Source organism: Lynx rufus, unplaced genomic scaffold, assembly GCF_022079265.1.
Source record: "Lynx rufus isolate CCGP_SWC_20201006 ecotype Redwood Valley unplaced genomic scaffold, mLynRuf1.p SCAF_2, whole genome shotgun sequence".
Lineage (NCBI taxonomy): Eukaryota > Metazoa > Chordata > Mammalia > Carnivora > Felidae > Lynx > Lynx rufus.
The window spans coordinates 72,346,562-72,372,152 of NW_025814834.1; the positions used below are offsets into that span (position 1 = coordinate 72,346,562).

The window sequence follows — 25,591 nt, forward strand, 5'->3', positions numbered from 1 at the left end:
GACAGTGCTGGCCACCGTCCCATCTATTTCTCCTCCCTAGGTTTCTTTGGTCCTGCCCTTGCTTCTTTCCCAACTGGGCTCATTTTTTTCTTTTCTGGCTCTTCCTCATGGACTTACAAACCACATAGCTAACTCAAGTAATTAGTGAATTTAAGTCCCTGTTGTGGTTTGATTTCCCAGTATTCCCCTCTCACTTAAAGTGAGGAAATGTATTTGTAAATAAAATTGAACTAAGCTATTAATTGCTACCTACAGGATTTTTAAAAATTAAATCTACCACACTACAGGCTGGCTCCTTTTTAAAAGGAATACTGTTTTTCATTGAGCAAAAGACATCATTCTGATACCTTACAGAACAAAACACATCCTTGTTTCTGTTCCTGCCTGATACAAATGCATGCAAGATATTGACTTACCCTAAAAGCTGGTCTTCTGTTTTACTCTCCTATTTTTGGAGCAGCTCAAAGAAAAAAAAAATGAGTCATTTCTGCTCAAGAAAATTATAAAGAATTCTAAAGACTGATCCTCAGTGTCTTTGGAAGGTTTTTAACTCATTAAGAAAAATACGGAAATGAATGCTTTTTTGGACTTTTTTTTAAAGTGCCTTTTGGTGAAAATCCCCAAAGACCCAAGGGATTGGAAGAACTGGACATCAGCTCAAGATTTCTGTGTTGAAGAAGGGGGCACACTGGTCGCCATTGAAAATGAGGTGGAGCAAGGTAGAGTATTCAATATTCAGTCGGGCAAAAATAACCATTTTTATTTCAATATCTACTAAAATGGGGGCACCTGAGTGGCTCGGTTGGTTAAGCGTCCAACTCTTGATTTCAGCTCAGGTCATGATCTCACAGTTTGTAAGATAGAGCCCTGCATCTGGCTCTGTGCTAACAGTGCTTGGGATTCTCTCTCCCCCTGTCTCTCTACTCCTCCCCCACTCGCCTTTTCTCTCTCTCTCAAAATAAATAAATAAACTTTAAAAATGTCCCCCCAGGGGCGCCTGGGTGGCGCAGTCGGTTAAGCGTCCGACTTCAGCCAGGTCATGATCTCGCGGTCCGTGAGTTCGAGCCCCGCGTCAGGCTCTGGGCTGATGGCTCGGAGCCTGGAGCCTGCTTCCGATTCTGTGTCTCCCTCTCTCTCTGCCCCTCCCCCGCTCACGCTCTGTCTCTCTCTGTCCCCAAAATAAATAAAAAAAAAACGTTGAAAAAAAAAATTAAAAAAAAAAAAAAATAAAAATGTCCCCCCAGGGGAGCCTGGGTGGCTCAGTCGGTTAAGCGGCTGACTTCGGCTCAGGTCATGATCTTGCGGTCCGTGAGTTCGAGCCCCACGTCGGGCTCTGTGCTGACAGCTCAAAGCCTGGAGCCTGTTTGGGATTCTGTGTCTCCCCCTCTCTCTGACCCTCCCCCATTCATGCTCTGTCTCTCTCTGTCTCAAAAATAAATAAACGTTAAAAAAAATAAAAAATAAAATAATAAAATAAAAATGTCCCCCCAAAATGCTAACATTTCCAAATCAACATCATATGTATTATATAGCTGATGACACATACATTTTCAGTTTGACCTATAAGGTTTATATCATGACATCTGTAAAAGTTAGTACATTGCATTGCTTATAAACTGCTGATTTTTGAAGACTTTTGTCTCCCCAGTAATAGTGGAAAAAAATAGGGCAGATTTATGATCTTTATTGCAAAATGGCTGAAATAATCTGAGGTACACTCTATAATAACTGCATGGTATAATTTTTAGATCCCTTTAGATTTACCTGTACACCTTTATTTGATATTTAGGCAATTGTATACTTTCAGTTTAAGTAGAGTTGATAAATCTTCTTTTGTTTAGAAAGGCATTGAATGAACACTGGAAATAGTTTTGTTAATGATACGATGAAATCCCAGGCTTAGCTAGCTAATGTCTATCAATTAAACTGAAACAAAAGTGAAAGAGACTGCATTACCTTAGTAAGAACAAATTCCTACAATTGATTCATAATTAAGTTTTGCTGTCATTTAAATAAAATCATAGCTACAAACAGAATTCGATGATTACCCAAATGGTTTATATGGTATTAAATTTGATAATGTATTTCTATTTTTTAGCTTTCATTACTATGAATCTTTTTGGCCAGACCACTAATGTGTGGATAGGGTTACAAAATGGTAATTATGAAAAATGGCTAAATGGAAAGTCTGTGGCATATTCTAACTGGTCTCCATTTGATATAAATGTAAGTTTTCAGATTTAATTTTTAGAAAAAACTTTAGCAAGAGATCCTATTTAATACTTACTTACTAAAGTGTTCTTTTACTTCCTATACTTTATAGGCATAAATTTTATTAGTCTGTTATTATATTAATTTTTAATAATGTAATTATGTCATTTTCATGTGTTCTATAAATGATATTACTTATCACAATAATTATTTACTTGTCAGGTTATGAAGTGATCTGTGAACAGGTTTATTAAATGCAAATAAAGGGATCATAGTGCTTGAATTTTTAAATTGTCCTTAATAAAAATTTCAGTGTTATAATAATGTTATATGTTTCCATTTTTTTTGGAAACCATATGTATCTTTATAAAGATTCCAAGTCATAACATCACTGAAGTTCAAAAACACATTCCTCTCTGTGCCTTGCTGTCGAGTAATCCTAATTTTCATTTCACTGGAAAATGGTATTTTGAAGACTGTGGAAAAGAAGGTCATGGGTTTGTTTGTGAAAAAATGCAGGGTAAGAAATATTTGCTTTTTTATTCCTTTCATCTCTATGACCCACTCTTCTCTTCCATATTTGTTTTACACACTGTATAACTGGTCATTTTCATAGCTAACAGTGTCAGGCACTTACTTTTTGAGCTTTACATATATTTGCTCATTTAATCTCTACTACCCCAGGATTATGGCCTTTAGTGGGGTTCTAAAGACTACAGAGACCATCTGAGAGATGACCAAGTTTATGCATCCATTTTAGCCCTATTAAGTGGCTTTACTGCTTTCTTCTGAGTTTATGTGTGTGTTCAGGGAATAAAAAAGGCTTTAAGAAAATGTTGTTAAATAAAGAAATAAACAAACTAATATTTCCTACTTTCTTGGAAACCTAAAAATGCCCTCTGTGACTAAATATGACATGTAGCATGTCTCTAGAGCTAATGATCAGAACCCCCAGTAACTTTTGGTGTGAAATACAAAAGCCATACTATTACACGTATTCAGTGGGGTTGATGATCAGGTCAAATGCACTGTAAGTGACCTTGACTAATAAAAATAAAAATAGCAACAACAAAAACAATAGCTCCAACTTGTGCTTTCACCAAGTGCAAGGTTTCCCTGTATGATGCGAGTCTAGAAGACCACAGTTTGTGTTTGGAGCTGGGTGCAACTCTGGGCAGCCTATTGTTTATATACTTACTTGGAATATGATTTATACCTCTTAGTGTTGCATGTATGTGAACACTTAAATGCACTGAGTATCTATCCATCCTCAGAATAGCCCAGGGAAGCTATTTCCCAATTCACAGTTATCACTTAAAAATAATAATATTCAGGAATTGAAAGAAGATAATCAATTATAGCAAGAGTATTATGAGAAGAGTCTTGTAGGGAAAGAAATAATATCAATACACCATGTATTTGCATACTTATGATATACCTGGCCCTGTGCCTTGGCTTCATAAGCAATAAGGCATAAAAACCTCCCAACAATGCTAGGAAGTAGGTAAAAAGTGTTATTTTACAGATGAGAAACTTGAGGCTTAGAAAAAATAAATTACATATTCAAGGTCCCTCAGTTAAATACAATGATTCTATTCTGTGACACTGATGTTGATCTCTTCTTAAAACGGACTGCTCTCTTACCACTTTCTCTCTTTGAAATTTTTTGGGCTAACATTGTATATGGTCTTTTGGACATAGTCTAAAGTAGGGGTGGTTGGGAGCATAGGCACTGGAATTCATACCCCACCTGGGTTCTTCTCCCATCTCTGTAATTAAGTGTCAATGAAGTTTCTTATCTTTTTACAGATGTGATTTCACATCTGTAAAATGGGATAATAACTATCTCACTCTATGCACATACAGAGTCTATGAATATATAATGCTTAGCAAGTTGCCAGCATATTAACAAATGACGGCTGTTTATATTATTATTTCCAAAAAATATTATTCAACTACACAAATTCTCTTAGCCTACAATAAATGACCAAATTCTGCTCCACTTCTTTATTTGCCATATAAACAGCTGCTTACATTGGGCTTAGAGCGCAAACTCTTAACTGCCTGAAAGAATAAAGATACCTAAATAAAAGGGAGACAGGAACAAAATCAAGACCCCCAATATGGGGCTTGGTTTCCAACAGATCCTTCTTTTTCAGGTCAATGAGTGGCAAAATCATATTGCTCAAAATCACGTATGTTTTGAAGTTTGATGGAATCAATTACATATGAAGAATTTTATGTGTGTAAAAATACAGATATGTAATATAATGGGGGTAAATAGTAAAATTGGTATTTAGGTCACATATATGAAAATATTTAGTTGGCTTAATTTTAGTAGTTATCATTTTTAAATATCTACTATGGTATTATATTGTTTTTTTTTTTAAATAACATTAGACTTGGTATATAGACTGGCAAGTGGCCAACAGACCTCTAGTAAAGAATAAACAAATGTAAAAGTGTAGTCCATCATAATTTACTTGGTAAATAGGTTAATTTCACTTTTGTTTTACAATATGTGCTATTATTATATTGAGGTAACATTTTCAGGTAAGAGTCAAATTCCCACTTTGCCATTTTTACTTGGCATAAAGAACCAACATTTATTGAGCACCTGCTTTGTTCTGGGTACTACATTCCAAGTACTGTGTTCCAGTAAGTGCTCTGTGTGGTTATCTCTGAATTCTACCCACACCCCTCCAAGGAAAGCTTTACTTATCTCTTAAAGACCAGAAATTTGAGGCTTGGAGAGATTACTTGTTTTTCCAAGGTCACTTAGCCATGCATAGTCAGGACTGGGGTTGATTCACAAGTCTTCTGACCTATTCACACCTCACCATGTTCCTTTTCAACCCCAATTGTAATAAAACCAGTAAATAGAAAAATATCCCAGCCACTTTGGATAAGACAGTTCAGAAATTCTTACCTTGTTTTTCTATTTTAGGTTTGCTAAATTTAGCCTATCATAGTACACGATATAGTACAGAACAAAAAGGCAAGTGCACATTTTAAAGAGGAAATATCCTGGATGTAAAACAAGGGGTTGGCTGTCACATGACCTGTCGCTCATGAATAAGAAGGCACCAGTCATCATGTCTGGGAAAACCTTGCCTTTTAATTTGTAAATCTTGACTCTGACAGATGACATATTAATAGAAACTATTTATAGAATGTGTGTATTCTGTTTATTAATGTAGTTTTTAAGTTTCTATTTGGAATTTATACATGTAAACATTAAACATGATAGCAACTATCATACAATCTCAAGTTTAATAAAGGGTGGTATTTGATTTAAAAAAGGGGGGTGTCTGGGTGGCTCAGTTGGTTAAGTGACTGACTTTGGCTAAGGTCATGATCTCACAGTTGGTGGGTTCAAGCCCCTTACTGGGTTCTGTGCTCACAGCTCAAAGTCTGGAGCCTGCTTCATATTCTGTGTCTCCCTCTCTCTCTGCCCCTCACCTGCTCATGCTCTGTCTGTTTCTCAAAAATAAATAAACATTAAAAAAATTATTTTAAAAAGGGTGGTATTTGAGAATATGCACTTGTAAAATTATGTTTGCAACACAATATATGACTCCATAATATATGTCCATATTCTCTTAGTAAGTATTAAGTTCTGCCAGAGCAATGTGTGTTGGGCCGGGTGTAACTAGTGGAATAAACCCTGTCTGGGGCATCCTAAAAGAGGGCATCTTTTGGGATGAGCACTGGGTGTTGTATGGAAACCAATTTGACAATAAATTTCATATATTAAAAAAAAAAAGGGAAAAAAAAGAATGACATCTTGCCATTTGCAATGACATGGATGGAGCTAGAATGTATTATGCTAAGCGAAATAAGTCAATCAAAGAAAGACAAATACTGGATGATTTCACTCATATGTGGAATTTAAGAAACAGAACAGATGAACATATGGAAGGTGGGGGTAGGGGAACAAGAGGAGAGAGGGAAATAAACCACAAGAGACTCTTAATGATAGAGAACAAACTGAGGGTTGATGGAGTGATGTGGGTGGGAGATGGGCTAGATGGATTAAGGTATTAAGTTATATAAGGTATTAAGGAGGGACCTTGTTATGATGAGCACTGGGTGTTGTATGTAAATGATGAATTACTGAATTCTACTCCAGAAACCAATATTGTGCTCTATGTTAACTAAATTTAAATTTTTAAAAAAGGAGAAAAAGGGAGTAAAAAATGGGAAATCTTCTAGAAATCTTCTCTATGTATGTATTTTTTTTTTTTTTAAGAAACTCATGCATTAAACTTCCTAAGTTCTCATTCTTTAGCATCACCTATGCTTTCAGGTATTACCCTCGTTTTGAAATAGTTCTGGGAAGGAAAACTGATGTTCATCACAGCATGGATCATTATGACATGAATCCATGCTAAGCTTTGCCTCTCCCTTTCTCAACCGGATGCTAAAAATGATTGTTGTTGTTGTTCTTGTTCTAGATACCTCTGGACACAGTGTAAATACATCTGATATGTATCCAGTCCCCAATACCTTAGAATATGGAAACAGAACTTATAAGATAATTAATGCAAATATGACTTGGTATACAGCAATAAAAACCTGCCTAATGCATGGAGCAGAATTGGCCAGCATTACAGATCAGTATCACCAGTCCTTCCTCACTGTTATCCTCAACCGGTTAGGACATCCCCACTGGATTGGACTGTTCACTGCAGATGTAAGGATCTTAAATCTCTTGGAACATCCCTGCATAACTAAGTTTCACATCTACTTCCTTAGTGGTATGGACACTGAAATTAACACAGAGAAAAAAAATTCCAAGAAATAATAGCAAATGTAACATTTAAGTAATTGGTTTATACAACAACTATGACCAACCTTATGTTATGACTACAAATTAAAGGTATACACCTTTTTTAGAACAAACATCCACTTGCCTAATCTATGGAAAATAATGCCCTTCAAAGGTTCTCTGAAAATTTCTGAGTATCTCTAGGTACTGCCTTATGTGGGCAGTGGAACACATCTTAAACTCAAGCACCTGCATTTGGGCAATCTGCATTTAAGAAATTATCAAGAAAAGTGGATCATGCTTCCTGTCTAGAAATGTGGTTATTAATTAATTCAGTACCACCTTGGAATTTAACACGTGGGTTTTCTCTCCCTCTAGGGATGTATTTTGGAGAGTAAGATTTTTTTCTTAGTTTTCTTTTTTTTTTTAAATAAAACTATTATACACTTGCAGTAGTAAAAAGTAAACTCTATTCTGTCTCAACCTCTGGTTCTGTACCCCAGAGATAATCACTGTAAATATTTCTTATGCATCATTTAAAAATTTCCTACACATATTTACATAATGGGTAAATATGTATATTATTTTTTTTTCAACGTTTATTTATTTTTGGGACAGAGAGAGAGCATGAACGGGCGAGGGGCAGAGAGAGAGGGAGACACAGAATCGGAAACAGGCTCCAGGCTCTGAGCCATCAGCCCAGAGCCCGACGTGGGGCTCGAACTCACGGACCGCGAGATCGTGACCTGGCTGAAGTCGGACGCTTAACTGACTGCGCCACCCAGGCGCCCCTGTATATTGTTTTTTAAATACAAATGAGGTTATACTACTTGTACTGTCCTTTAACTTGTTTTTTGTTTAATATGCCTTGTACAGCTTTCCATGTCAGCACATAAAAATCTAACACATTCTTTGCAGCACCACATAAAGATATACCATACCACTCTCCTGTGAATAGAAATTTGGGTTCTTCCCAGTTTTTCACAGTTACAAGTAATACACAACAAACAACCCTGTGTAAGTTGGATAAATTCCTAGAAGTTAAATTGCTGAGCACACTTTACATTTTAAGAAATAATGCCATACTGCCTGCCAAAAGTTTACACTAATTTACATGCAAACAACTATGATAACAGGTAGTTTTTCATATCCTTGTCAATACTGGACACTGTCAAAATTTTAATCCTTGTCATTGGGATAGGTGAGAGAATGGTGTCTTATGGTTGTTTATTATATTTGTGCATTACAGAATGATTTAACTTCACATAGTCAATTTTGCATTATGGCCTCTGGATTTTGTATCAGACTTGAAAAGATATTCCCCGCACCAAGAGTATAAAATATTTAGCCAAGTTTTCTCTAGCACTTTTATGTTTCCAATTCATATGTATGAATCTTTGACCAATCTGAAATTGGTTTTGGTGTAAAGAACAAGATATTAGGGGCGCCTGGGTGGCGCAGTCGGTTAAGCGTCCGACTTCAGCCAGGTCACGATCTCGCGGTCCGTGAGTTCGAGCCCCGCGTCAGGCTCTGGGCTGATGGCTCGGAGCCTGGGGCCTGTTTCCGATTCTGTGTCTCCCTCTCTCTCTGCCCCTCCCCCATTCATGCTCTGTCTCTCTCTGTCCCAAAAATAAATAAACGTTGAAAAAAAAATTAAAAAAAAAAAGAACAAGATATTAATCCAACTTCATTCTGATTGCTTACTTGGAAATTATGGTGGTAGGGAACAAAGGATTACCCAAAACTAAAAAAGATACTGTTGTGACAGCTATTTCTTTTTGTCAGGCCACATTCACAAGCTATCCTAGACCCCCTGAAATAGAAATCTAGATGTGGAAATACAAATCAGTGCGTGAAGTAAGGGCTGCTCAAATAGCACTGGGTGATGCAGTGCTAGCAAAGAAATTATGGCTGCATTTCCCTCCACAGAATGGTCTTAATTTTGACTGGTCAGATGGCACCAAATCCTCCTTCACTTTTTGGAAAGACGATGAGTCATCCATCTTGGGTGACTGTGTTTTTGCCGACACCAGTGGACGCTGGAGTAGCACAGCCTGCGAGTCATTTCTGCAAGGAGCAATTTGTCATGTACCTACTGGTAGGTTCAATTCTATTCAACTCAACAAATATGTACTGGCACCTACTGTGTGTAAGGCACTGTGCTAAGCAGGAGCTTTGAGTAAGGGTAAGAAGTATCTGCCCTCAAGAAGCCTCTGGTCTGGTAGGTGATGTTCAGACAAATAACTGTTATACCAAGCAGAACTACCAAATGATGGAAAAGAGGTAGTTGTGGGGTTAGCAAGAAAAAAGAACATAACACATCCACTTGAGGACAAGTAGAAAGACTTCTTGAAGGACATAACTGTGTGACTGGCCTTGAAGAATAGGTAGGATGTAGTGAGAAAATGATTGGACATGGAGAGGCAGTCTGAACAGAAAAGCTTGGACAGGGGCATCTGGGTGGCTTAGTCAGTTAAGCATCTGACTTCGGCTCAGGTCACCACCTGACCACCTGGTTCGTGAGTTAGAGCCCCGCATTGGGCTCTGTGCTAACAGCTCAGAGCATGGAGCCTTCTTCAGATTCTGTGTCTCCTTCTCTCTCTGCCCCTCCCGCACTCACTCTGTGTGTGTGTGTGTGTGTGTGTGTGTGTGTGTGTGTGTGTGTCAAAAATAAGTAAATGTTAAAAAAGAAAAGAAAAGAAAAGCTTGGACAAAGACATGGAAGGAAGAAAGGTGTAAAGCAAAGCTAGTGTTGAAATTTGCCTTCATGGCAGTGTACCAGTAAGGAGAGGTGGGAAATCAGGCTAGAAACCTGCATTAAGAGCATGTGTGACCTTGAAGGCCAGACTGCAAATTCACGTTTAAGTCAAAGACTAATAAAATTCTAGAGATGATGACGATGATGATAGTAATAATATTTATATTATATGATAACAATGATAATAATACCTCATTACTCTTAAAGCTCACCTGGCTCTCCCAGTTGAGCCAGGTGAACTTTATTTTAAACAGAAAACAAACTCAGAGAATGAAATAGCTTACTGAAGATCTCACAGATGTCCACCAATAGGACCAGGCGGAGAAGCCAAGCTTCCTTGCTCTTTGATGTGATGTTCATCCCATTACATCAAGTCCCCCTTCCCTTGATTGCTACGTAGAGTTCTTTAACACCAGCTGGTGTCTTTTAAAATCTCTCATTTAGTAAAAGTGCACATATTTGCTTACATTCTGGATACTATAAGTTAAACAGCATACACACTATGTAACTTCGGATCAAAATAATTCAGGATAATAATGTAAATAATAGCCACATACACTGGAAAAGCTAATTCTGCTACTAAAACACCATAAAAATTATTTTTCCCTTTTCAATAGCACTGCATTTATTGAGTGCTTAAGAAGTGTCAGGCACTAGCTCATTTAAACTCCTCACGCAGCAGCACCTGACTAGGTCATTTGGTAGAGCATGTGACTTTAGACCTCAGGGTCATGAGTTTGAGTCCCTTGTTGGGTGTAGAGATTACTTAGAAGGGAAAAATAAAAACAAATAAATAAACTTCTCATGTAAAAAAGATGTTGTTTAACTCTCTTTTATAACTTTTTAAAAAATGTTTATTTTGAGAGAGAGAAAGAAAGCACAAGTAGGGGAGGGGAAGAGGGGGGTGCGCAGAGAGAAAATCTGAAGCAGGCTCTACCTCAAGAGTGGAGCCCAGTGCAGAACTTGATCTCACAACTGTAAGATCATGACCTGAGCTGAAATCAAGAGTCGGACACTTAACCAACTGAGCCACCCAGGTGTCCTATTGGCTCTCTTTTTATTGATAAAGAAACCAAAGTATGAATATGATAGGTAACATGCCCATAGCCATACACCTAGGATCTCATCATGGATGTGACCTCTAAAGCAAAGTCTACCTGATATTTCCCTTAGTTATGTGTTATGTTTTGCTATGCTATGTTACTTTACCAAATGCATCATTTTCTCTCACAGGTTGATTGGCAGGTAAGGATTTGCTAAATCTGTAATATTCAGCACTGCATAGAACACATTTTGTACATTTGGAAGTGCTTTTTGCCAACTTCATTCATTTCTATGAATCACATCCCCCAGTTTTTCCAACCTTTAGGATACCAGTTATAAACATGAAAGACAGCCACCCTCACCCATGCAGCACCCAAACTAAGCCTAAGAAGCTATGCATGAATATACCCTGTTATGTGTAGGTAAAGATTATTTCTGCCAGAAATGCTACAAACCGGATTTGGTTTTCTGATCATTTATATTAAACCCACTCTTTCAGAGTATTATCATGAAAATCTCATTACACTATTTATCTTAGTCTGTCATAGAATTTAATGCAATGTTTATCCCAATAAATGAACCCAGTCACCACCCTAAAATCAGAACTGATTTTTGTTCACAGAAACAAAACCATTTGGACACCCAGAGTTGTGCTCAGAAACATCTATTCCCTGGATAAAATTCAAAAGTAATTGCTACAGTTTTTCTACAGTCCTAGACAGTACGAGTTTTGAGGCTGCTCATGAATTTTGCAAAAAGGAAGGTAATTCTTTTGTGATCGTAAAATGCTTTCAATGCATTCCTTCTTGACGTTTCAGTAAACAATGTGGTTTTCTTAATTTGTCTGATTATTTAGTGACTTTAGGAGCAACAACAAAAAAAAGTAAATACTTTTGAATTGCTTGTTTGGGGATGGACTATCTATGAAATTCAGTGTCTGGTATAGAATGTGAAAACCTAATATGATATCTCAGGATACTACACTTTCACAGAAAATTTTCCTTTTGAATGCACCTGAATTATAAACTTTTAATGTTCTCTAAAATTAATATTCTATCCTTTAGCTTCTTAAGTACATGCTTGTCTCTTTTAATAAATGTAGTATAATTTTTAAATTTTTAATCAAAAATCACTTATTCACAATAGAAATGTTTGCTCTGCAAAGACTGAGTTTTACAAATTATTGTAAAGGAGACATTTTTAAAATTGAATTTACCCATAAACACAAATACTTGTTTATTTATTGTTTGTGTCTTTTATAGGATCTAATCTTTTAACAATCAAGGATGAGACTGAAAATTCATTTCTCCTAGAAGAGCTTTTTGCTTTTGGTTCTTCTGTCCAGATGGTTTGGTTGAATGCTCACTTTGATGGTGACAGTAAGTGATTTGGGTAAAGAGGAGACAGGATAAATAAATACATGGTGGCCAAGGCTAATGAAAATGACATCTACAAACCAGAAGGCTCTCCTTAGACATATTTGCAGTGAAAAAATAACAGTAATCCGAAAGCCACTTCCTCCAAAGACAATATTGCTAACCCTTTTCTATACCCTTGTGTCCTTTGAAATAATCCCAGAATACCAAACATAAAAACAAGCAAACAAGTTTATCTTATACTTACCCTCACATCATGAAGGTTCTTGGAGAGAAATTTGTGTTCACAGACTTAGTTATAGACAACAAAACCCTATTTGTTTGAAAATAGCCCAGATTCCTCGATGTTATAAAAGCACAACAGAGTTATAGAAACGTTTCAGTGATGAATTGTGCTTTTAGAATTATTTGCTTCTCATAAAAACCAGGGTCAGTGATCAAATGAGAACGTGGTATTCTTTTCTCTATGTAATTGGTGGTTATTGAAAGTACTTATAAAGAAAAATATTTTAATTGGTACGGAGAACTTCTTACAGTGGTGCCCCAAGGTGGAGGGTGGGTTCACTCTGACAAGGAGGAGTGTTTCAATCACAGACATTGTTTAGAATTTCTAGCCCATTGTGGTAATAAAAAGCTGACCGACTTTTAGGTACTTTTATTGTTGGTTTTAAATCCTTTTCAGACAATGCGTCTCCTCTTATTGCTTACACCTGGAGGACTCTACCACTGTCCCCACCCCCTCAGTCCCCACTGGCTTGCTTCTTAAAGAAATTCATTGTAAAATTATTTTAGAAAGAGAGTCATTATGCAATGATATAGATGGTAGGACTTCAAATGATGTCTTTAAATTGATTACAATTATAGGGAATATTTCAAAATTCAAACTATTACGTTAAAAAAAAGATGATATTTGGGGCACCTGGGTGGCTCAGTTGGTTGGGCATCTGACTTTGGCTCAGGTCATGATCTCACAGTTCATGGGTTCGGGCCCCGCATCAGCACAGAGCCTGGAGCCTGCTTCACATTCTGGTCTCCCTTTCTCTCTCTGCCCCTTCCCTGCTTGTTCTCTCTCTCTCTCTCTCTCAAAAATAAATAAACATTAAAAATTTTTTTAAGATGATATTCTAAATGAACTAAATTAGAACAATGTATCTAAAATAAATAGAGAGCTGTTCACAAAGCAACTTTACTAATACCTACCTTTTGATAATGACTTCATGACTGTACCTACTGAGTCGAATGTATCAGATAAAGAGACAGTCTCATTAAATTTAGGAGCTGCTTTTTTCAGAAAGAGAGAGAGAGAGAGAGAGCGTGCACATGAGCAAATGGGGGAGGGGAGAGAGAGAGGATATTAAGCAGGCTCCACACCCAGCGCAGAGCCCAATGCAGGGCTCGATCTCACAACTGTGAGATCATGATCTCCGCTGAAATCAAGAGTTGGATGCTTAACCACCTGAGCCACCCAGATGCCCCAAGAACTGCTTTTTATGGTTCATTCCAGTCTTAGTATATTTGATAATCATACATATAAGTCACAGTAAGTCAACAATTTTTCTACAGATGAAACCATAAAGTGGTTTGATGGAACTCCCACAGACCAGTCGAACTGGGGCATTCGGAAGCCAGAGACGGACCATGTCAAACCCCATCTGTGTATTGCCCTGAGGATCCCTGAAGGAGTGTGGCAGTTATCTCCATGTCAAGAAAAAAAAGGATTTATATGCAAAATGGAAGCAGGTGGGTAAAGTCAGAGGATAATTCTTCATTTTGATTCTACCCTGACTAATGTTGACCCACCTCTTTAGCATTTCAAGTGTTGAAAATGCAAGTATTCAGGGAATATTCAGATTCTGACATTATCATCTTGTTCTACATCAAACAAGTCAGAGGACATTTCAGCTCCTTCTTTCTCTGATATCAACAAAAAATCATTATAAAGACTATGACTTTCCTGTGTCATCCTCCTTGTTCAACTAATGTGCAAAAAGCAGTTTAACCTCAAACAAATGGAACTAGAAATGTTAAAAGCAACTGCTACTGGTACTGCTAGTACCATTCTGGCAACTGCTACTCAGAAATGTTAAGATTCATCTTTGGTCCCAGGAAATATAATCAAGGCCTAGGTATTCTTGTTGTGGATTAATGGATGTGATTCTCTGTTGCTAGCCATAATATGTTATAAAAGTCATATTTTAACTTCATTGCGAGCTACATAGTTTGTGGTGATAAAAAGAAATAATAATTTTAGAAATCTAAGCCAGAAAATTCTAGTCAGTTGCCAATAATACAGAGATTTCTAAGACAGGATGTTAACAATGAACATTAACAGTGGAAAGGTGTTTTTAATAATAATCACAACATTTCTAGATGTCAGTGTTGCAGAGAAGGAGGAACCTGCTGATGAAGATTTCAGAGAGGAGATAAGGTTTTGGAATCCCAAAAGATGAAGAGAATAGAGGAGGGAAGGCATATTAGACAAAAGTCCCAGCATGACTAAAGCCAGTGATTGAGAATGAGCTCAGATTGGAGCAAAAGGCTCATATTAGGTGGTGATGAGAATAAAACTGGACAGTAATGTAGGATCCATTCACAGAGAGTATCTCTCTGTGATACTGTGAGAGTATCAGTTTAGAGAGCTGAACTTCATGGTGAACCTGACAGGGAAGCCCTATGTGCTCTGTAGACACTTGCAGTGGAATCACACTCATCTGGATATAAAGGGAGGCAGTTGTGATTTGAGTGACAGAACAAGGAACATGAGGAAGAACAGAAATAGGAAAAGAGAATCATCAGGATTTGGTGATCTGATTAGAGACTGGGTGGGAATGAAGGAGAAAAAACTGGAAGATGTCGGCACCAACATTCAAGCCTTAATAGTGTGGAAAACAGGACTGAGCCTAATAAGTAGTGTGCCCAAGTGATCAATAGCATTTAAGTATCAAAAACAAATCAGAAACACCTTGCGTCTATACAAGACTTTAAAGCTTCCTGTAATATATAGGATACCTCTTTCGTCCCTCATAGCAATTTTTTTTTAATTTTTTTTAATGTTTATTTTTGAGACAGAGGGAGACAAAGCGTGAGTAGGGGAGGGGCAGAGAGAGGGAGACACAGAATCTGAAGCAGGCTCCAGGCTCTGAGCTGTCAGCACAGAGCCTGATGCGGGGCTCGAACCCACGAACCGTGAGATCATGACCTGAGCCGAAGTTGGACGCTCAACCAACTGAGCCACCCAGGCGCCCCCCTCATAGCAATTTTTAAAGCAGTGAAGCAGATACAATATTCCCATTTTACAGGTGAGAAATGTACTTGATCAAACTGAAGCCCACAGTCCCAAGTTTTTTGACTCTACATGGTCCTTCCATATCTGCCTATAGCATGCATCTTGAGAATAAATATTCTTTTAACAGCTTCTCTTTAAAAAGTATCTTCACATGGGACACCTGGGTGGCTCAGTTGGTTAAGCATCTGATTTTGGTTCAGCTCATGATCTCACCGTTAGTGAATTAGAGTCCCATGTTGGGCTCTGTGCTGACAGCTCAGAGCCTGCAGCCTGCTTTGGATTCTGTGTCTTCCTCTCTCTGCCCCTCCCCTGCTCGTGCACGTGCCCACTCTCTCTCAAAAATAAACCAACATTAAAAGCTAAAAATAAAAAAATAACAATAACTCTAAAGTTTCTTCACACACATATAACATATGTTTTTAATAGTATGATGAAAAATTATACAGTATTATTTTTAAATTGCAAAACAGGTTTTGTTAATGTGGTTTTGCTGTTGGTGACAATGTTAATGTTTTAAGTGTGTAAGAATGAATGGGCCTAAGGACTGCACCAAGGCACTTTCTCCACTCACAAATCATTTACTGATCTTTCTCTGGGTCATTCTCTACCTATTTCTCTGGATCTTTACCTAGAGGAAAAATAGCAGCGTTCAAACTTGGAGACAGAGTCTACTTGAAAGAGATACATTTTTACTGTAGAAAGTCGTCAAATGGGAACCCTCCAACTTTTTGAGTGGAAGAGCTATTTTTTTTTTTTTTTTTTGGGACAGAGAGAGACAGAGCATGAACGGGGGAGGGGCAGAGAGAGAGGGAGACACAGAATCGGAAACAGGCCCCAGGCTCCGAGCCATCAGCCCAGAGCCCGACGCGGGGCTCGAACTCACGGACCGCGAGATCGTGACCTGGCTGAAGTCGGACGCTTAACCGACTGCGCCACCCAGGCGCCCCGGAAGAGCTATTTTTTATTCATTTTTCAAGATTCTTAAGATTGCAAAGGTGAGAAAGTGCTGAGTTTAGAATCCTTCCCTGGAGGTAAAGAGATTATCATTGCTGGACAAACTCCATCTCATAGCTTAACAAAACTGAGTTCCTTGCAGGCAGGGACTATATTTTATTCATATTTTTATTGTAGCATAGTGCTGAGACTAGATGGAAAATTTTCAGCTTAAAAAAAAGAGCAGTGTATGTGTTTGTGAGCAATAATAATCATTATAATAAATCAGGGGTCAGCAAAATTTTCTTGTAAAGGGCCAGACAATAAATAGTTTAGACTTTGGGGGCCATATAGTCTCTGTCACGCTGCCACTGTAGCATGAAAGCCGCCAAAGACAATACATAAATGGATGAGTGTGACTGAGTTCCAATAAAACATTATTTATAAAAACAGGCACCAGATCTGATCCATGAGCCATAGTTTGTTGAACTCTGCTACAAATAATAACATAATTTTGCTGAATTAAAAGAAAATTTTAATCTCAGGTGGGTTTTTTTTGTATTTGTTTTTAGATATTCACACAATAAAGGAGCACTCAAGAAAAGGTAGGTTTGAACATTTTTTGATGTCTCTTAGAAATAATAAAATAGAAAGTAACTGTGTGGCAGTATCTATCTTAATTCATTGTCATTGAACCCTTCCTTTTTTTCATCTTCTTTCAGGACCAAGTCACAGCATTGTACCTCTTGCGGTAGCACTGACACTGATAGTAATTCTGGCAATTTCTGCACTTTCCTTCTGTATATACAAGCACAACAGAGGTATCTTCAGGAGACTTGCAGGGTTTGGGAATCCTTACTATCCTACAACCAACTTTAGTACAGTACATTTGGAAGAAAACATTCTCATTTCTGATCTTGAGAAGAATGACCAATAACAATGAGTCCAGAAAATGCTACAGCCATGAGGATAATAAGAAAAAGACTATAAGGGGAGTCTCCCCTCATTTTCCTTACAGACCAGATGCCGCTATAATGTAAATTGTGTCACTATTTAATCACTCTTAAAGTGATTACTGGTTTTGAACTGTAACCAAATCAGATGTGTGTTGAATTACTCATTTCCCCAAACTGTGATCTATTCTTAAAAAGGGGAAGTTATACAATGGCTACTATTCAGAAAACAAGAACTATTAAAAATAACTCCCTCTTCAAGACTCTCAAACCAATGTGAATGGCTTACTGAAACTTTAAAAGAATTTTTAGCCTAATCTGGCATCTATTCAGACATTTACCCATACTCATTCCATTAAAAGAGAGAGAGGGGAAGTAAAACAAATTTCAAAATTCTAGACCTTATACAAGACAAAAAGTTAAAGGCTTCTGAGAAGTTTTCTTGTTGGTTTTTCAATTCAATCATTTTAACACAGGATTTAGAAAACTAATTTCTAAGCTTAAAACTCACACATTCTGGGCTCTAAACTAATATTTACAGTGATATTTGTTTTTATTAATTCTGAGTTCTCAAACTAAAAAAGAAAAATTACCTGTCTTTAAATAGGAAAGACCTTGGTTAGCAGCACACTTTCATAAGCAACCACATAATGTGGCTTAAAATCTTCAATTACTGAATGATGACTACATTTGATGTTTAAATATATAGATAAACTTAAAGGAATTTATCAAAATCTTACTATTGTTAAAACTCATGGTTTTTATTGAAAACTAAATGTTAAAATAATATATAACTCTCTTAACAATTGAAAGATATAAAACATAATTTGATTTTAAAGGGGAAAAAATGAAGATCTGAATTACAGTCCCATTAGAACCACAATATAGGATATATTGAGAAGTACTAAATAAATTACTCTCCAATCATAATCTAGATACCTTTGTCATATAAATGAGTTTATTTGGGGTATTCTATTTAGTAAATTATGGTTCTTAAGAACCATCTCTGTGTTGGACTAGTTAGTGTAGTTGATAAATTATGGTTAATAGCATAACACTGTAAATTAAATATCACAGATTTGACTTTCCTACATGAATTTATGATATGGAAAAGTGCCTTCATAATCAACATTTAAAAGTTTACTGATTACATCAATGTTTATTGCATTCCTACTAAGAACCAAGTACCATTCTAGAAACTAGACATATTGTGGTGAGCAAATTAATGCGAACTCTTGTTTTTATGTCACTTATTTTCTGAGAAAAAAGTGAGAGCAAGCCAGTAAAGAAATGCATAAGTACAAAATTCCAGGTGGTTATGAAAATTAAGTAAGGTCTTGTGATAGAGAGGAACTGGGGGAATCTCAGGGCCTCCCCTGAAGGTGCATTTTAATTATAACATCCAGTTGCCTTGAAACTAACTAGTAGCCACTAGTCATGAGGTGGAGCTCCAGGAGAAAGTGTGAGTGAATTGCTAAGTGAAAAACCATCATCATTAGAAATGTAATTTAACGAGCATACCCTAAGAATGGAGTCCTTGTGGCCTGAAACAATTAATACAGCTTCCAAAAGCAGCTCTTTGTTACCGCTGTGTAACTTACACATTAGGACAATCTACTTCCATAATTTTTTTAAGTTTTAAGACTTCATTTTTTAAAGGATATTATATTGTGTGGCGGTTGAATATTTATCACTCATAAGAATAATTGGCTTGAACTAACCAGGTGGTATAAAAGCCCGATTTAACAATCTGTCAAATGAAATTAAAGTTCTGTTCTTTTCAGTGGGATTGGTAAAAACTGCTAATCAATTATCCTTCTAGTTGAGTTATATTGAAGTGTAATAGTCACATGTAACAATTTGACAAAGTATGTCATTAATAAAGTGGTTTTGCAGAAAGAGACCATACTTCTTGTCAATGCTCTGTACTTTGCTATTTAGTATTGAACTGCATCTCTGGGGAATCTGTCCCCATGGACAAGATCATGCAGTCCTTCCCATTACTGAAATAGAAAGTATTGAAATATTATGTTTTATTTATATATGTGCACTTAAAAAAAAAGGTTTTCCACATCTATTTTTAATCTGCACTAGATTTCATAGCTATGGCATGAAAAGCAAAGAAGCATTAGGGTCACAAACTCATTCACACATAATTAATGTGCCCCCCTCCAAAAAAATCAGTTGTTATCCATGACTCTGGGTAATGGAAATCTTAGATTTTACAATTAAACATATCTTACGCTTTTCCAATTCCAACAGTCTTCTTTGAGTTTAAATGCTTCTTCAATTGAAAGTTCCACTTCCTACCAGGGGTGGGTTAGATGGGGTCTTAGATAAACAGTATTTTGGAGTTTCCTTTTCCTCCTCAAAATGGTGATGGATATATGAGAATTTGTGTCATTGTAGTACTCGGGGAAGAAAGTGATAACTTATTGTAAATGTGTGTTATCTCTGTCCACTGAGGGTAGTTGTCTGGCCCCATTCCTGGGAACAATGCAGGCATCAGCTATGAAGTATGTAGTTGGTGCAACCTGCCATCTATTCTCTTAGATTTGGCTACATCCTGGCTCACTCCAGCACCGCCTTGTCCCTGGAGTACCGGCTGTGACTCCCATTCAATTCTCTACCTGAGCACTGCTGTTATACAAGGCCACTTCACATCTACAGTAGTGAGACGTATATATCACCATCAGTTACTCTATTAGGGGAGGCTAAATGCTCTAGCAAACAATCCCAAAACCTCAGTGGCTTAACACACCAAAGGTTTACTTCTCATCCATATCAACAATGGGTTTGCAGGAGACAGAGAGTGACAGAGCATGAGTGGGGACATTGAATATTTTTAAGGAGTTCAGTTTCCAGAATCTTTAGCCTTCATATATATTCTTTCTTAGAACTAACCTGCATGCGAACACCTGTGAGATCATAGTGTCATGCTGGTTCTTCCTTTCTACTTCTCTTGCACAATGCACAAATGCTTATCACTACCTAAATAATAATAATAATAAATAAAAACAAACAAACAAAAAAAACATGGCTTTCACTCCAAATCTTGCTATGATGCTTTATCTTGGAGAAAATCCTCCATGGCACCAAACAAAGGGAAAAAAACTTAAAGTCAATGAAGCTTCTTTTAATAAAGGAATTATAAAACCAGTGTAGAGCCTCATGTCTTTCCCTGTGTTCATACATTTTTCTGTGAAGGATGAAGTGATGAGTGAGAAATTCCATGTTGCAATATTCTAAATTAATATGCATTATATAGTGGAACAACAGGAATGATAACTACTTTTGTTTAAGACTTTATCTCACCCAGCCCCTAACTATTGTCAAAGAAGATATTTCTGGAAGGAAATTCTGGTGAAAGCAAAGAGAATGTTGATATATATAAGAACCTGACATCTTACTTTACCCTGATGAAAAGCTTATGACAAAGATGTGTGCTTTCTCTGTATTAGATTTCTAAGTGAAGGTAAGGTAGAGATATATATTTTTTTTTACTTTTAAATTTAAATCCAAGTTAGTTAGGGGCGACTGGGTGGCTCAGTCAGTTGAGTCTGACTTCAGCTCAGGTCATGATCTCATGGTTCATGAGTTCAAGCCCTGCATCAGGCTCTGTGCTGACAGTGCAGAGCCTGGAGCCTGCTTCAGATTCTGTGTCTCCCTTCCTTTGCCCCTCCCCCGCTCATATTCTGTCTCTCAAAGATGAATAAATGTTAAAAAACAAAAACACAAACAAAACAAAACAAAAAAACATGCTCATTGAATTGAAAAATGGTATCAGATTTTTTTCTGAATATTTATTTGTCTTATTTGGCTCAGGGATTTGACCATGAAGATTGGCCTCACCAATTAAGTTTTATGATGAATATTTTTCATTAACTAACTAATCTAATTTGCAACTCTAGTGTCATGATTAAATCACATATTAAGATAAAAACATTTTAATAGAAAAATAGTACTGACAAACCTATAATGATATTAACAGTATATCATTTTTCCTAACTTTACTTGGTATATCAGATGAAACAACAGTGCCTATGAATGAACAAACCCCCTTTAATTCCTATCTACTTATATGAAGTTTATACGAAGAAAGTTTTTATATTAGTCAAGATAAGTTATGGGATGCTATGGAAACAAGTAAACCCTCTAATGTTAATGGTTCAAAACAAAACTCAAAAATTAATTTTCTGGTCATAGAAAGCCTGCTATGGTTCCTTGGATTCTCCAGGGAAGTTCACATCCAAGCAATAACTCAGAGATCCAGACTGCATATTCCTGCCTCTGGAACATGGGGCTTTTTCATGGTAGGAAAAAGCAGTAGAACTGTTAAGTTTCTGGGTCCTTGAGCAATACATGGCACTTCCACTAATATATCACTGGCCATACTAGTCACATGGTCCCACCTAACTGCAAGAAAGTCTGACAGGTCTCCCAGTGTGCTCAAGAAGGAGAGGATAACCAACAACTATGAGCACCAATAATCTCTACCAGAGTTTCTCAGCATGTATAGCTAAAAAATAACAACAACAACAACAACAATAATAGAATTCATGCTAAACCCTGAGGTATTCTAGCAATTTTAAATTAATAATAATTAATTTCATTGTGATATATCCATTTCATTAAGAGATATATTACCTATAATATTTAGTTTGATATAGGCTCATTATTAACTGTTGTAAATATTTATGTTGTTCTAACCAATTGTGTACTAATAAATATTGACATGACAGCTCAATATAGAAGAAAATGTATAACACGTAGAGCCTATGTTCACATGGAAATTTTAAAAATAACTTTAATTTATATACATATTTTTTACTATAGGCCAATATGACATGGTGATGAGTAAAATATTTTTCAAGATTAAAAATATATTACATTAGGATAAAATTCTGTGGGTAGATTGGAATGGAAATATAGGACTAAGGAGAAAAACAAAACAATGTCTCTAACTGCCAAGAGCTCAACTGTGTGTATTTCTATTTTTAAATAGATTCTGATGGAATTCAAATCATTAAGGAATCTTCAGTCAAAGGAATTAGTGCTCCCCAGAGAAGTGGCTGATTCCAGGTCTGGGGCAGGAAAAATGCAAGATGAAAGTGGATTATCTTGTGGTCCCAGAAAGTAAAAAAATGCTCACAAAAAGATAAGGTCATGTCCAAAGGGCACAGGAACTAACCTGACAGAGTTCCCAATGGTTAACATTAGAACAATTTGAGTATAAAAATATTGATAGTATTTGATTGTAACTCATAAAATATAAGTCCATATTGATAAAAATAAACAACTGAATGAATAAATAAATTAAGGGGAAAACGATTCTTTTCTTCAGAAGAAATACAACTCATAAGTGTAGTAGGAATAAGAGAAACAAAAATCACCATTAGGCAAACACAACAGTAATAATTTATATAGGCAAGATCCACCAGTGGGTGCTAGAATTAGTGGGTGACTGTTTGCGGAGAAACAGGAATTTGCATAGCCTTAAAGTATTACCCCCAAGATAGTCACTAATTATAATGGGAAAGTACTAACTTTACACTACAGAAACCGCTTTAATCAAGTGATCAAGGTTAACATAAGCAGTAATTAGCCATTTCAGCATCAAGTACTCCCTAATATGATGTCCTCAGAAGGGCACATGACTTCCTTGGTACCCTCTTCAATAATGCATAATCTTAATTTAATAATAAAAAACATCAGACAAATCCAAATTGAGGAACATTTTACAAAATAACTGACCACTTCCAAAGTGCCAGGTCATAAAAGTTAAAGGAAGACTGAGAAAATGTCACAGCTTGGAGGAAAATAAGGAGACATGACAACTAAGTGCACGGTGGAATGCTGGATTTGATCATGGAACAGAAAATGGACATCATGGAAATGTGAAATTACAATAAAATGTATAGTTTAGTTAACACAGTATTACACTAGTACTAATGTCTTAGTTTTGATGATTGTAGTATGGTTATGTGAAATGTACCATTAGGGCAAGCTGGATGAATGGTATACAGGAATTCTCTGTATTAAATTGGCAACTTTTCCATAAACCTAAAATTATTCAAAATAAAAAGTGAAAAATCTGCTATGATATGAGAGCCCCTTGGAGTGTCATGACATTTTTACTTTTCAATGCCATTATTTATAATATGCTGTAAATTGCATCCTACTTATAAAACATTTTTAGATGTCAACTTGGAAATGTGGGAAGAGATGTACATCTTTTTTTCAAAATTCTTTTAGGAAGTATGCAAACACAAACATTGGAGGACTGCTACCCTTTGACGTTCTTTCTCTCCTGTCCCAAATAAGAAACAAGCAAAATCCATCTTTTCTTCAATCTGCCTGATAACTCTCCTACTGGAGGTTTTGGACCGAGATATGTCTTGCTGTGGGCTACATTTACTTGCATTTGCTCTCTTTTCTCCACACTCTTCCTTACTCCAGGTCTTTTTAGGACTTCTCATTCTCTCCCTCTCTCTCTCTTTTTTTAAATTTTATTTATTTAATTAATTAATTTATTATTACTTTTTTAAATTTACATCTAAGTTAGTTAGCATATAGTGCAATAATGATTTCAGGAGTAGATTCCAGTGATTCATCCCCTATCTATAACACCCAGTGCTCGTCCCAACAAGTGTGTTCCTTAATGCCCCTTACCCATTTATCCCATCCCCCCACCCACAACCCCTCCAGCAACCCTCAGTTTGTTCTCTGTATTTAAGAGTCTCTTATGGTTTGTCCCCCTCCATTTTTATATTATTTTTGCTTCCCTTCCCTTCTGTTCATCTCTTTTGTATCTTAAATTCCACAAATGAGTGAAGGACTTCTCATTCTCTTACTCCTCCTTATCCACTACAACCTCATGGTTTAGTCTTAATGACAGATATTTCAAAAACGTTATGTCCATCATAATTCTCATTGTCAACATTTATAAGAAACTTGAAATACAGTATTTATTACAATACATGGTTGGAATCTCCAGTCCCTCTTCTTACACCTCTCAAAACAGTGATTGATAGCAGAGATGGGCAAGGCCAAATCCAGAATGATGCCTGTTGTTGTGAATAAAGTTATTAGAACACAGCCATCCTCCTTCATTTTCACACCATGTATGATCACTTACAGGCTACCACAGCAGAGTTCAGTGGTTGTGACACAGACCGAGTGGCCCACAAAGTCTACATTTACCATCCGGCCCTTTATAGGAAAAGTTTGCTGACCCTAACTAATATAAAGAATCAAAAACCTAAAATAGGTGATCCAACATACTTTGACATGTCCTAGCAAGCACTATTATATATATGGGCAGCACTTCAGCGTATCACTAAGCAATTCTGATCAGTAAACATTTATTGAGAGCCTACTGTGGCCCAGAGAGGGTCTTAGGCTCTGGCACTGGAAATATGAATAAAATTGTCTCTGTTCTCATCAGACCTTAGGGGCAGAGGAATACGTAAATAATAAGTGCAATACGACGTGATACAAATAGTAACAGGAGGACCAGAATCAGAAAAAAAGAACACTGATTAATTCTGTCAGATAAAGAGGCTTAACACGGAGAATAATGCCTATCGAATAGGAAATTTTAGATGAAAAAGCTTTCTTTGACATCTTTTTTGAATTAGGAAAAAAGTTTTCAGTTTGGGGCTAACAATGAAGAAAAAGTGGACCAAACTGCTGTATAGCTAACTTTTGAATCTTCAGAAAAAAGACAGTCACAAGAATGGCACAGGTTACTACCTCTATATTGTGGCTAAAGCCAACTTGTTTATAGTGCTTCCAAGCTATTACAAGAGTGAATTGGAAGATGTGAGTAAATATGCATTGCCCATCATACCACAGCATTCAAATACTAAATTCTGTAAACAATTTCAGGTTAAAAATCTATATATCATGTGTTATATGAACAAAATAATACCTACTATGGCTCTCATAATTCTTAGGCATAAAATTCATGGCTTACACTAAAAAAACCCTAAAGCTTTTATAATTGAACTTTAGAAATAAACATTTAAAAGTAATATATATTTTAGAAATATTGACTTAGCTGTTAATGGTTCTCAAAAGCCTGATAAAACTTATGATATCTTGGATTATTTACAAGAATTTATAGCATTTAGAGTTTTGCATCTGATGTTTACAACTGAATATAAAATGACTGAAAACTCAGATTTGTTCATTCTTTGTGTTATAAGTTTGAAGTACAATAGGGTATGTGGTTTTTTAAAATTCAGCTATGTTTAT

At 36.5% G+C, this 25,591-nt stretch overlaps 1 protein-coding gene across 1 annotated transcript in view; it reads left to right on the forward strand.

The window, feature by feature from the left end:
• Nucleotides 1-18,037, forward strand: part of PLA2R1 (phospholipase A2 receptor 1) — a 118,242-nt gene extending 100,205 nt beyond the window's left edge. The window contains exons 21-30 of the mRNA XM_047084413.1: nucleotides 602-719; nucleotides 2,099-2,226; nucleotides 2,584-2,731; nucleotides 6,669-6,907; nucleotides 8,912-9,080; nucleotides 11,407-11,547; nucleotides 12,047-12,163; nucleotides 13,724-13,900; nucleotides 16,952-16,984; nucleotides 17,102-18,037. Coding sequence (XP_046940369.1) covers nucleotides 602-719; nucleotides 2,099-2,226; nucleotides 2,584-2,731; nucleotides 6,669-6,907; nucleotides 8,912-9,080; nucleotides 11,407-11,547; nucleotides 12,047-12,163; nucleotides 13,724-13,900; nucleotides 16,952-16,984; nucleotides 17,102-17,316 — 1,485 coding nt within the window. The 3' untranslated portion in view covers nucleotides 17,317-18,037. The remainder of the gene's footprint in view (nucleotides 1-601; nucleotides 720-2,098; nucleotides 2,227-2,583; nucleotides 2,732-6,668; nucleotides 6,908-8,911; nucleotides 9,081-11,406; nucleotides 11,548-12,046; nucleotides 12,164-13,723; nucleotides 13,901-16,951; nucleotides 16,985-17,101) is intronic.
• The last annotated feature ends 7,554 nt before the right edge of the window (nucleotides 18,038-25,591 follow it).